This window comes from Acartia tonsa, chromosome 1, assembly GCF_053477335.1.
Source record: "Acartia tonsa isolate MP-2025a chromosome 1, ASM5347733v1, whole genome shotgun sequence".
NCBI lineage: Eukaryota > Metazoa > Arthropoda > Copepoda > Calanoida > Acartiidae > Acartia > Acartia tonsa.
Genome location: NC_137260.1, coordinates 5,258,543 through 5,271,319, shown reverse-complemented (window position 1 = coordinate 5,271,319; position 12,777 = coordinate 5,258,543). Strand labels below are relative to the sequence as shown.

General features: G+C 33.3%; 2 protein-coding genes and 2 long non-coding RNA genes across 7 annotated transcripts; 3 read left to right on the top strand and 1 right to left on the bottom strand.

The window, feature by feature from the left end:
• Positions 1 to 1,833: 1,833 nt before the first annotated feature.
• On the top strand, positions 1,834 to 5,311 carry LOC145303842 (uncharacterized). Of its 2 annotated transcripts, none has more exons than XM_080145520.1 (3): positions 1,834 to 2,053; positions 2,504 to 3,282; positions 3,785 to 5,311. In XM_080145520.1, exon 3 carries the CDS (start codon positions 3,815 to 3,817, stop codon positions 4,748 to 4,750), a length of 936 nt encoding a protein of 311 aa, XP_080001646.1. In that variant the 5' UTR covers positions 1,834 to 2,053; positions 2,504 to 3,282; positions 3,785 to 3,814; the 3' UTR covers positions 4,751 to 5,311. The 2 variants fall into 2 exon arrangements, with proteins under 2 accessions (XP_080001646.1, XP_080001717.1); XM_080145591.1 differs by having other exon boundaries at positions 2,504 to 3,302.
• Positions 5,312 to 5,317: 6 nt separating this feature from the next.
• On the top strand, positions 5,318 to 9,529 carry LOC145335516 (uncharacterized). Of its 3 annotated transcripts, none has more exons than XM_080145403.1 (4): positions 5,318 to 5,403; positions 6,337 to 7,930; positions 8,319 to 8,863; positions 9,149 to 9,525. In XM_080145403.1, the coding sequence occupies exon 2, from the start codon at positions 6,385 to 6,387 to the stop codon at positions 7,471 to 7,473; it is 1,089 nt and encodes a 362-aa protein (XP_080001529.1). In that variant the 5' UTR covers positions 5,318 to 5,403; positions 6,337 to 6,384; the 3' UTR covers positions 7,474 to 7,930; positions 8,319 to 8,863; positions 9,149 to 9,525. The 3 variants fall into 3 exon arrangements, with proteins under 3 accessions (XP_080001529.1, XP_080001462.1, XP_080001401.1); XM_080145336.1 differs by having other exon boundaries at positions 9,145 to 9,525; XM_080145275.1 differs by having other exon boundaries at positions 8,319 to 9,529.
• A 727-nt stretch (positions 9,530 to 10,256) lies between these two features.
• Positions 10,257 to 10,585, bottom strand: LOC145335462 (uncharacterized). The gene is made up of 2 exons (XR_013885233.1): positions 10,467 to 10,585; positions 10,257 to 10,304 (listed from the first exon to the last, which is right to left on the bottom strand). It is a non-coding gene; the product is annotated as an uncharacterized LOC145335462 (long non-coding RNA).
• A 650-nt stretch (positions 10,586 to 11,235) lies between these two features.
• LOC145335406 (uncharacterized) lies at positions 11,236 to 12,181 on the top strand. Its single transcript, XR_013885221.1, has 2 exons — positions 11,236 to 11,352; positions 11,755 to 12,181. It is a non-coding gene; the product is annotated as an uncharacterized LOC145335406 (long non-coding RNA).
• Positions 12,182 to 12,777: the final 596 nt, after the last annotated feature.

Sequence of the window (12,777 nt, the reverse complement as noted above, 5' to 3'; positions counted from 1 at the left end):
GATAGACAGTTGGACTGAGCCTACTACGGACAAGCCTGAAAAGGTGGCAGATACTTGTTCTGGTGATGGACGGCGCAGATTTGGTAAGTTTGTGCCAAATCAGGCTGCTGGGTCGGTCAGGTCTAAGGGAGCCAGCAAGGCTTATGATGATGCTGGGGAAGGTACTTCCAGAAGGGGAGCCAGCAATGCTTATAATGATGCTGGGGAAGGTACTTCCAGAAGGGGCGTGGTCAAGCGGCCTGCTGGGGCAGATTCTCTTGGGCCTAAACAAAAGAGGGAGTTACCAGATTTACGTGCTGAGGTTGAGAGAAATAAGGCTGAGCGCAAGAATGACAAACGTGGCTTGGCGCCGCTCAGTGATGAAGATATAGGTAAAATCAGTAATTCTGTTGCTGTGACTCTAAAGCCTATGATTGAGGAAAAAATTCGTGAAGCTGTAAGAGAATCAGTCAAAAGTTTGAACACTGCACAGAAACTTTGGCAGACGGACAGTCATAATCGGATTAAAGATATGTTGGCCTCGCATAAGAGGGATCTAATGGACTGTATAAGGAAGGTAGATACAGAGATGCAGCAAATGGTGACTACTACTGCACAGCAAAAGACTTCTTATATGGTACAAAGTGTACAGACAGCAATGACTGATAATTGGGAAAGTAGTTCAGCCAAGTTGGGACAGCAGGTGAGCCAACAAGTGGAAAGTGTTTTGGCAGGACAGGGAACTAAGGTTCAAGAGGCTATTACTGAGATGGCGAAAAAAGAGGCTGAAGTGCAAAGGCACCTGTCCAATATTTTTAGTGAGCTTAGCGAGATCCGGCGCAGAATAAACAATGACTTACCGGCGGCGTCATATTGGCAGTTGCAGCAGGCTGGAACTTCTGACGGTGCTGGGGCTGGCAACGGAGTGATGATGGTCTCGGGAGGTGTTCAGGTCACTGGTGGCGTTGAGATGGAAGTGGCAATGTCGGCAGATGGGCCAGCGGTTGCTGCAGAGGTGGCTGTTGCGAATGATACCGCCTCAGCGGTAAATGATGCTGTGATGGTGGCTGTAGGAGGGCCTGTAACTGCTGCAGCGAGTAATGCTGTCATAGCGGCAACAGTGGGCGTTTCGGCTGAGGTTGGTGGAGGGGCGCTGAACACTCCTCCTCCAGTGGGTGAAGGAGAGGAAGGACTGGAGGCCGGGGTTAATTTCGATGTAGGTTCACCCAGTGAAGACATTGATCCTAGTTTATTGGATCAACCTGATGGATGGTGAAACCATGCTTAGCTGGATGGTTTCAGAAGGGGGTAAATGTCATATATTTATGTTGTGATGTCATATATTTAAGTTTGCAGACCATATGTTAATTGTTACTCTTAATTGCTCTTTAATTGCTCTCAGAAAGAATAAAGAGAAAATATATTTAAGTCAGTTGATATTGAGAGTCCTAACACAGAACATTATCTGGTTTGGGTTCGAGTCTTTATTAAGACCAATACAGCTATTTACAGACATCCTACTACTTTAGATAGTTTGCATAGGCAGATATTCTACCCCTTCAAAGTGCATAGTTAATTAATACATTGTATTAATTAAACAGACAGTCATCCTGTTGTTTGGTGTCCTGATATACAGACAGACATCCTGCTACTTCAGAACTATCCAGCTTTGAATAATCAGTAGTTTTGACTTATTAACATATTTAATCATTTCTAAATATAGTATCAATATATAATCTTATTTACTCAAAAACTGCATTTAATCCAATATAATAAATACTTGAAAATCTGTTTGCATTTTGAATTGAACATTAAGTCTACTCTATCATTAGCTTATGCTGTTTGTCTATATCACACTATACAGAACCAAAAAGAACTAAACTTATAAAAGAAGAAGAAAATGTTGTTGAACCACTACAGACAAAACTTTTAACTTCATGTAAGATATGCAATGCGGAATTTACTAAAAATAGTGACTTGTTAAAACACAAGATAACTCATATAACAAAACCTACAAGTTTGATATCTTATTCTACAAACAAATCTCCAGAAGGAATTACTAATGAACTTACAGGTATTTATTATTTTTATTTCTACTAGTTGCTTGGCACCTACCATCCATTGGCTCTCTGTATTTGAGTAGTGTAGTAAGTTGAAAAAAATGCCTCAACCCAACAGCAACCCATTAATTTAGAAAAAATAGTTTAAAACTATATAAAGCTTCCCTAAAGTTCTTTCTTTAAAAGTGAAATGATGTCTGTCTGTTTGTGTGTTGCATAGGATCTTAGTCTTACCAATCCCTAGACCAATATTATTTCATCTTTAAGTTCAGCTTCTTTTAGGTCCAGGGAAGGTCTAAATTTATTTTTGTGAAAGTTACTACCCTTTCAAAAGATATAGTCTATAGAAAGAAAAAAAAATTTCATCTTCTCTTTAAAACTGAGATTGGAATTAGAGGGTCTGTTTTTATTCAATCTATTTTGTTTTTGTTAATAATCTTACTAATTATTTTCCTATTTTGTAGAAGAGAAACCTTGCGAGTCAATTAATGGTGACCATTCTAGAGATTTTAATTGCCCTATGGACGGCTGTGACGTAATGATGAGTAGCCAGAACTTAGAAACTGGTGAAGGAGTGAAACATATGATTGAGAAGCATCAGATATACCCTTACAAGATGGGTAAAATGGGTCTCACTTGGTACAGAGCTTAGCTTGTCATCATAACAAAAATACATTTGCTTTTATTATAATTTTAAATTTGTCAAAAAATGGCAAAATTACCAGTGATTGGCGGTTTATACCTTGATTCTAAGATCTTTACAATAATCACCTCCTTATTTTTTTAAAATTCATTCTTAATTGTTTATGTTTTTTTACTAAATCATTGCATATCAAAAATCTGCTTAAATTTTGAAAAATTAAGGCATTATTTGTTATAGTTCATTCAGATATTATTTTTATAAAAAGCTTTAAAATCATTAATCCATCCCTCATTTTTATTGTGAAATGGTTTGAATTCAAACCTTAGGTATTCCAGTTTGTAATACCTAGTTTTGCATATTTTAGATTTTAGTCTATTTTGTCCCTTTTTATTCTAATTTTTGGTTTCCCATTAATATATCCGATTTTTTCCCTGTTTTATCTTACTTATTTTTCCGATTTTCTATTGTTTTTCTTTTTCCTCCCAGCCCTTCTAAGATTTTTTTTTACATTCTATTCATTTTTTATTCATATTTCAGAAATGAAATGCAAGTAAAATGTCAGTAGTAAGTGAGTCGTAACAAGAATCGGAAAAGGAATAGGTAATCATGAAGAAAAAAAGGTCTGTCAGTCATGATGAAATTTTGAGTGAAAATTCCTATGACATATGCCCATCTAATCTACACATTGTTTTGTTCGTCTGTTTGTTATTTGGAGTGCTAGATCGATTCCTAGATTTTTTATGTTTTCGCAATTTTCTTAACTCCTTTTAAAGATAGAGGGCTGAAATTTTCAGGGGTTAATTAATTTACATTCTACATAATTCCACGAAGTTTGCAAAACAACTTCGGGGACTCTAGTGAATTTTGATTGGTTGGATTATTAAGTTGAGTGTTCAAACGTTTCATACACTAATTTTAATCTACAGAATGGGTAATTTTGTGTAACATCATTGTAGATATACATCAATTTAACGGCCATGGTCTTATCCCTTTAGATATCTGCATTATTAGGTAGCAATCTTCCTGGGTAAAAAGTAAGATAGAACTGTAATTTTTTTTATAATTTGACCTTAATCTTAATGATAAATGATATTTTTTTCAGGTATCATCTTATGATAGGTAAACTTTGAAAATGAATAACTGTAGATACTGCAACAAGGAGTTTACAAAACTAAGCAATCTAAAAGAACATGAGAGAAAACACACAGGAGAGAAACCATTCTCATGTCATATATGTGATTATACTAGTGCATATAAAAGTGCACTTAAAAGTCACATGAACAATCATTTAGAAAACAAACCATCTTATTCTTGTGATGTTTGTAAGAAAACATTTTCTCATAATAATACATTAAATGATCATATGAGAATACATACTGGAGAGAAACCTTATTCTTGCGATTTATGTGAACATACATTTAGGACATATAGTTTGCTTTATTCCCATAAAAGGGTTCATTCTGGTGACAAACCATATTCTTGTGATATGTGCAACAAAGCTTACTCACAAAGTTATAGATTAACAATGCATAAACGAGTCCACGAAGGAATAAAATCATTTTCATGTGATTTTTGTGACAAGAGTTTTACTAGAAGGGATGAATTAATTTTGCATAAGAGAACTCATACCGGTGAAAAACCATATTCTTGTGATTTATGCGGTAAGTGTTTTGCACAAAATAACAACTTGATTTCTCACAAGAGAGTGCACACAGGCGAAAAACCTTACTCTTGTGATTTATGCGACAAAACATTTACTGTAAAGAGCAGCCTAAATGTGCACAAACGCATGCATGCAGGAATAAAACCATTTTCATGTGATATCTGTACACTATCTTTTTTCACAAGTTCATGCTTGTCAAATCATAAAGAAACAATGGCTCATAGACAAAAGGCCGAGCTAAAGACATTACGTTTGAAAACTGATTTTATTTGTAAAGATGGAGATGATATTAAGCATGAAGGAAAATGTTTAGCGGAGAATTTTGTTGAAATAAAGATGGAGATAGAAAATAATGAAAATCTTGAGGATTATATAAAAGTAGAAATTAAAGAAGATGGTTCTTAAATTTTTATATCGTTTATTAATGATAGATTTGATTGAATATTACAAAGAGTGACAGGACTAATGGGAGATCTTGCTTCTAGGACATTTAGAAACACCATAGAAGGCAAAAAAAATCATTTAAAGATTCCTATCAATAAACTAAAGGGGTAGTTGCACGATATGCATTTGAACTTAAATTTAGTAAACTGAATATTTTTTCCTGTTCACTAAACAGTATAACGACTAATTTAGTGATGTCTAATTGTTTGTTATTTATTGTAATACAAAATTATATAGGTATGTTTGATGGTATACTTGTAACTTTGCTTGAAATCATTTTTCTAAAATGCACTTCATTCCATCACCCCTATAAATTAATTTGAGATATATTTGTTATAAAACTTAAAAATGATTTGTTTGAATTTATTCTATACCCAGATTTCTCTGCAATGCGATTGATGCTTGTTTATAGATACCGTAATAACACATATTAGGTAGACTGTTTTTTAATCATTTTTCAAGGGGTATCAGAAATAATTTTAGTTTTTTGATAAAATTTACATTTTTCAATATACTTTGCTTTATTTCAGATAATAAAATGAATAATAATGTTTTTAATGTAGAATGTTGATACCTGGATTGTAGACATTTTGGTTGAAAAACTGCTGTTTCAGGTAATGTCATGTTAGAAGCGTAGCTACTCTATCTACAATACAAAGTAGAATGATGTTTGTCTGTCTGTCAGTCCGTCTGTCCCTTTAAATCTCGGTAACGACTGAACCGATTGGATTCTACTCAACAGGGAATATATCTACTAGTCCTGTAATGGTTTTAAGCTATTTTCTTGGGGGTGGAACACCCCCAACCCCCTCCAAAAAAAACATAAAAGATCCCCCTCATTTTTTTTTAAATGGATAGGTACAGGCACATCCAATTTTTAATTTTTTTTTTTTTAATTACCTCTTGGGGCAAAGACCCTAGAGGCTAGGGGTAAAGCCGCTAGTAATATGATATTGTATAATCGCACGTTCCATAGCCAAAACTAAAAATGTTTTTCTACATTCTCCAATGCCACACAAAAAAATATTCACTAATTTAAACTCTTTCTCGTCATTTATATTAGTCATGAATCGTCCAAAACAATGGTCTCCAAAAACTATTCTTATATGTTTGGGTGTAATACTTTTTTTTTTAATTCCCTGCTTCTGTTTTAAATGCCCTGCTTCTTTGCCAATTTTTATAAGATTAACATTGAAATAAATAACACATCATTGTGCACTGTTTTCTTTTTAAAAACAAGACAGACATCTAACTTGCATGCACCACAAGAATATGATTCTCAAGTTTTGATGTTTTTGAACTACAAGATATAAAATTTAGATAAAAGCCCTATAGATGTAGTTTTAACCATTGAGCAGGAAAATAAATGCGGTTCATCTAATCGTTTTTATTTTAAATAGTAATGAATTGAAAACTTCTCTTTTTGATTACACGATGTTTGTAATGAAGTCTTAACATAATAAATTCATGTGTCTGTCATGGTCTTATAATATTGCAGTAATAATTTAGATTCAATTTTCTAAGTTGTTAAAACCTTCTTTTTTCAGGTGCTCAAAATTCCAAGCTTAAAGTTGAAAATTGTGAAATAATTCAAGATGTTTGTGTGCGAAATATGCAACAAAACATTTACAGAGACCAGATACCTAATTGAACACACGCGCAGCCACACTGGAGAGAAACCATTGTCATGTGATAAATGCCAGTTTACCTGCGCCTACCAGAACTCCCTGAAAGCGCACATGAATACGCATTTGGACGTGAAACCTTACGCATGTGATCAATGTGATTATACCGCCTCGTATAAAGCATCATTGAAATACCACATGAAATCTCATTCAGATGAAAAAGAACTATTTGCTTGCGATATATGTGATAAAACTTTTTCAGTTAATGTTAGTTTAGTAAGACATATTCAGATACACCATTCCGATGAAAATCCGTATTCTTGCGATTTATGTGAGATGGCATTTAAGACTTTGGGGTTATTAAACACTCACAAAAAGATACACACAGGTGAAAAATCATATGCTTGTGATTTATGCGATAAAGCATACTCACGAAATGATGCATTGAAAAGGCATAAAAAGTTACACACAGGCGAGAAACTAGAGTTTTCTTGTAATTTTTGTGACAAGCAATTTTTACGAAAACAGGAACAGGTTGTCCATGAACGGATTCATACCGGAGAAAAGCCATATGATTGTGACATGTGCGAGAAAAAGTTTGCTCGGGCCCATAGTTTAGCTGAGCATAAAAGATCCCATACCGGCGAAAAGCCGTTCATTTGCGATATTTGTTACAGAGCTTTTACCGCAAGAAGCACCTTGAATAAACACAAGCAAAAGCATGCAGAAAATCTACCATATCCATGTGATACATGCAATCTTACATTTCAGACCATTCTAGACCTGACAAAACACAGCGTATCATCGCTCCATAAACAGATGCTTAATGCGAACAGGATAGAATCAAATTCCTCAAGTTTTATTGATTGTGGCGAAGCTGCTGAAACTAACGTAAAGGAAGAAGTTGATTGCTATGAGGGTATTGAAACTGTTGTAAAGGAGGAGGTTAGAGAAGAAGGAGAAACTGATGCGAGTCAATTTGTTGTTATTTCTATGGAAGCTGAGGAGGATGAACAGGAAATTATTAAACAGGAAATCAAAGAGGAGGTCGACTCATAACTTAAAATTCAACTTCTGAGCAGTTTAATATTCTTTTGATATGATAATAGTGCTTTAATTGTATATGAATTAGGTTTGTAGGTAGTATAAACCTTTTTTGTTTTGATAATATTTAGAAATAAACTAAAAATAATGGAGTTAGTATTTTTTGTTTGTTGATTGTTCAATATAGTTTAGGTTGTATATGGTACTGGGTAGTCCCGTGGATTAGAATCCCCTGCAGGTGATAGACAAAGGAAGATAAAAAAAAATAATCCCCCCCCCACTCAACATATATTTCAATCAACTTTTAAATTAAGAGGCGAGGTATTTTCAGTACTTGAAATAAACTTTTAGCAAAAGTATCTATTCTTTAGGTATAAAGTTTGTTAATGTCAAAATTATAATGTATATTATTTTCAGATTAAAAAATGTACCTAATGCTATAGAAATATTAGCGAGTTATCAGGCCTATGAGGTAATTTGATTTGTTTTGCTACAAGATTATAAAGTAGCACCATACTTTTATCCTTATCTAAAAGTAATAGTATGTCCGACTGTCTAATGTACCAAAGGATCTCGCTAATCGCTGAACCAATATGATTCTCCTTTACAGTGTAGCTTCTTTTTGGTCCTGGGAAGGGTTTATAATTATTTGGGGGGATAGTATCGATACCACCCTTAGAGAAATTGTCCTTTAAAATGTACCCCTTTCCCTCTTTTTAAAGAAAAAAGGAATTTTTGTCATGATTTTTTATGTTCTACTTTTGGATGTCGTCAACCATAATAATTAAATTGATATACCTATACTTATCTGTTATAACAATTTTATGTTGTTTTTTGCTTATTGTTGTTTATATATTTAGGTTGAATCAATTTGAGGCAACACAATGTATAATTGTGATATATGCCCGAAGGCTTTCCAGAATGTCAAAGGCTTGAATGCACACAAGTTGGTTCATGTCGGGGGTCAACATTACTCATGCGATGTATGCCAAAAAACATTCTCCAGAAGTAGTGAATTCAAAACGCACAAAAAGATATATCACAATACTATAGAAAAACCATTCTCATGTGACATTTGTGATATAACATGTACAACAAGTTATGAACTGAACACACACAGACGGATTCACACGGGTGAGAAGCCGTTCTCATGTAGTCCATGTGACAAGTTTTTCACACGCAAGTCCCAACTAACTGAACACTTAAAAACACGTATACATGCTAAAAGAGTGGAGGCAAATAAAGCCAAAGCTCTACTCTCCGCCTCTAAGAAGTCTGATCATGTTGATGAAATTGATGACAATGTTAAACATAAAAAAGAAAAGAGTGAAACTATTGATATAGCTCCTGACCCTATCAAGCAAGAGACTCTCTTATCAAATAAAATTTAGAATTTTTGTTGGAAGTATATACCTGGCCTAGTGTAGCTACTTTTTAACTAAATTATTTCTGTCCGTACATAAAAGTAAGTAATACCGCGCCCGTGCATTCAAAGCAATTAAGCTTGAAAATACTTTTTGAATACACTCTTACATAGTCCATTGCATAAGACAACATTGTTTTTTTATATTTAATTTTAAAAATTTTACTAAAGCAATTTATTATATTTTGAGAGTGCGTTACAATTTACTGCTCTTATTTCATTTAAAACTCATAAACATTAACAATACTTCGCTACTTATGGAGATAGTTGTTCTTTTGAAATGAGAGTGCCACGAATTTTATTTGATGAGATTTGGTCTAAATAGATAAAGAAAATTATTGTGATTTTAACTTAAAGGGGGGGGTGGGGAGGCGGTTGTGGCACTTCTAGAAACAAAGTCAAAGGAACTCAACTAAATAAATAAATGTGGCATGGCTACATAATCTGTAACTGTGAAGCACCGCTCTCACAGAAAAGCTCAATTAGTTTGCCTTTTCTCGCTAAATCAGACGATTGGGAATCATCTGAGACAAAGTTATTTTTTTCCCTCAAAATTTCGCTTATAATTTCATTTTTTAAAATACAGGTCCAAATATTAGAAAATTTAGTTGTAAAAAAAGTTTGAACCAAGGTGGGGAGGGGTTCTGACACATTTGCGTAAACCTGGTGCATAGACTTTATCTTTGGACTGAGAGGATAGGTTATTAAAGATAAAATCATTCTTATATGGTGAATTTTTAAGTTTTTTTTGGATAGGCCTCCAGGTTCCGGAGGTCCAGGCCTCCAGGTGGTCTCTGTACAGGTAAAAATGAAAAAAAAAAATTTTTTTTAAGTTACAGGTCAACTTATAAAACAAAATATGCATCTTTTTAATATTATTCAAATATTTGAAGAAAAAAGATGCATATTTTGTTTTATAAGTTGATTTGTGACTTATGAAAAAATTTTTTTTTCATTTTTACCTGTACAGAGACCACCTGGAGGCCTGGAGCTCCGGAACCTGGAGGCCTATCCAAAAATCTTAAAACTTGGGAAAATTCACCATATAAGAATGATTTTATCTTTAATAACCTATCCTCTCAGTCCAAAGATAAAGTCTATGCACCAGGTTTACGCAAATGTGTCAGATCCCCTCCCCCCCCTTGTTACAAAATTGTTTAATTTGACGAAAAAGGAAAAATTAAACATTTCAACGGAAAACGGCGGATTTTGGCAAGTTCGGCAGTTTCGCCACTATTTCTTCACATTTTTATATTATACCTCTTTAAGGCAACTTGTACTAGGCCAGAATAAAGAGGGCCAGTATTTTGAACTATAAAGGGGGGGGGGGGAGGAACTTGAAACAGCTATCTGTGGGAAGAAAATGGAAGACATCTTTTTCTGTAAAATCATTACTCGTTATTTGAACGGTAATATAATTTACCTAAAAAACATTACAATTAGTAAAAGGTAAATTATATATAAAAAATGAAAAATTTAAGAATTAAATTTAAATAACTAAAATAATTTTAACTTTACAATGAAAATTAAATTGACTAGATTACTAATACTCTTTTCGAGGGTTTCTTATGTAAAAGTTTCTTACTTCAGACATCATGGGTTGAAAGGCTCAAAGCATAGGATCTTAAATATCGAATTCCTCATGAAGGTTATGGCATTAGACCAGAAAGAGGCCAGATTAGCCAAAGGAAAGACCATCAAAAAGGGTTGATACTCCGGGGACGTCACCATAGCTTTGTCCTTTAGGATCACAAGTAAAGCATAAATAGAACATAACTAACAAAGATCTGAAACACATAGTTGACTCTTAAAAGAAAATATTTGCTTTTACTTTAAAAGAAGAAACAAAATAAAAGTAAAGTAAACTTTGAATTATTTATAAATAAATTAATATTAACTTAAATAAAGAGAATTAAACTAAAATCACTGAATTATTTGAAGTTGATACATTAATTGTTAAGAGACAACTGAACAATTGAATGAAATAATATTGAAAAGTAATTTTACAATGTAATAGAGAGAGAGGGGGGGGGGGGTAGTCAAGTACAGATGAGTTGGAACAAAACAAGTTTGAAGAAACAAGAAAATTTGTACTTTTTAAACTTTGAAAAAGAAAGGGTTGTAAAAACCAGAATCTAAACACAAAATCTAGTTTGAGCTTATTTGAAAAAGGGTAAATTAATATGACAGTGTTCATACAAAACATATAATATAATAACACATATATGTCAAATAAGAGCAAATAATGCAGTCAGATGTTTAACTACAAAATAAGGGGAAAAAAGGGGATTGATACTTTCAGTGTCAATTCGACTACAACACAACTGTCATGCCAAATTTCAGTGCAGTGACTCTTTTTTTTAGTTGAGCTTTTTTGACTTTTAGTTTTGGATTCTAAAAGTGTCACAACCGCCCTGCCCCTATAAATGCATTTATGCTTATTACATTTTTAGGATCTACTGCAGTTCACGGTAAAATATTGCTGGTAACTAATATGGCCAAAAATCTATGAATTTTAAAAGGCTGCTAGCTGCCAAACGGCTGAACGTACAGATCATGCCCTCACACTGTTTTAAGCGGCATAAGAAGGCCTACAAATAATCTGGAATAGCCATAAATCAATAATGCATAATTATCTCGCAGTGCAGAATAAGGCGCGAAAAAGGCCTATTTTACGCGTTTTTCTTCAGTGAATCTTTCCCTGTGCATAATTAGATCTTGTCTATTCCAGATTATTTGTAGGCCTTCTTATACCGCTTAAAATGGTGTGCGGGTATTATCTGTACGTTCAACCGTTTGGCAGCTAGCAGCCTTTAAAATTCATAGATTTTTGGCAATATTCGTTACCAGCAATATTTTAGCGTGAACTGCAGTAGATCCCATTTTTAATTTAGTTAATTATGTTGTATAACAAGAAATAAAATTATGAAATAAACAAGTATCTAAACTTAAGAAGTTGCGCACTTATGAAAAATAGGGTTTAATTTACTAAAAAGTGTTTGTGTAATACATTTTACAAATGAAAGTTTTTAAAAATATAATAGGTATCTTATTTGTATTAGAAAACTTTAATTTTTTATTGGATTGTCTGGGCCTAAAGATTAAGGTCCACAAGTTGCATTTAATCAAAAAATTTGAGAATCCTGAATTTTTAAAATATTTTATTAATACAACCGCATTTTATACATATGATTAATTTAATTTTTACCTAACAATGTAATTTTTAAAGTGTTGTTCAGTTTTAAAATGTTATGAATTTACATAATACATATATTGTTTGAAATAAATTTATTGAATATGTGTCGCATTTAGATCTTTTATCTATTTATTTAAAATGTGATTGTTAGAATTGAATATTATTTTAAGTAACTATTCTACATTATTTTGATCTTATTTTATAATTAAAGAAGTTCTACCCTTATACAATCAGGGTATTCCAACCTTGTCCGACGATACGATTATCCATCGTGAAAATCCATGGAGGATGGTGACATTGGGCTGTTTATTACTAGGGTTGGCAATCCGAATCCGGAATCCGCCGAATTTTTGGTCAATTTTGGAATCCGAATCCGTATCTGGAATCCATTTTTTAATGGCGGATTCGGATTCTTAATTGGTAGGCTAAAGTTAGCGTCTTGAGTTTTTTCTTTCAACTCTTGCTTTCTGAAGTCAAAGATTATCATCATTATATATAAAATCTTTAAAATCTGGTTCGATTCTCTTGAAGTGAGTTATAGAGAACACCAAGAACATTAATTTTTAGGACATATGTAGCACTTAATTTTTTTGATATAAAAAAATACCTTTTTAAATATTGCTAGAATCCGGAATCCGCCAAAAAATAAGAATCCAGAATCCGCGAGAATCCGCTATTTTTTTGACGGATTCTTGTAAGA

Excerpts from the sequence above, each read along its gene's own strand:
- LOC145303842 (XM_080145520.1), top strand. The coding sequence starts at position 3,815 with ATGAATAACTGTAGATACTGCAACAAGGAGTTTACAAAACTAAGCAAT.
- LOC145335516 (XM_080145275.1), top strand. The coding sequence starts at position 6,385 with ATGTTTGTGTGCGAAATATGCAACAAAACATTTACAGAGACCAGATAC.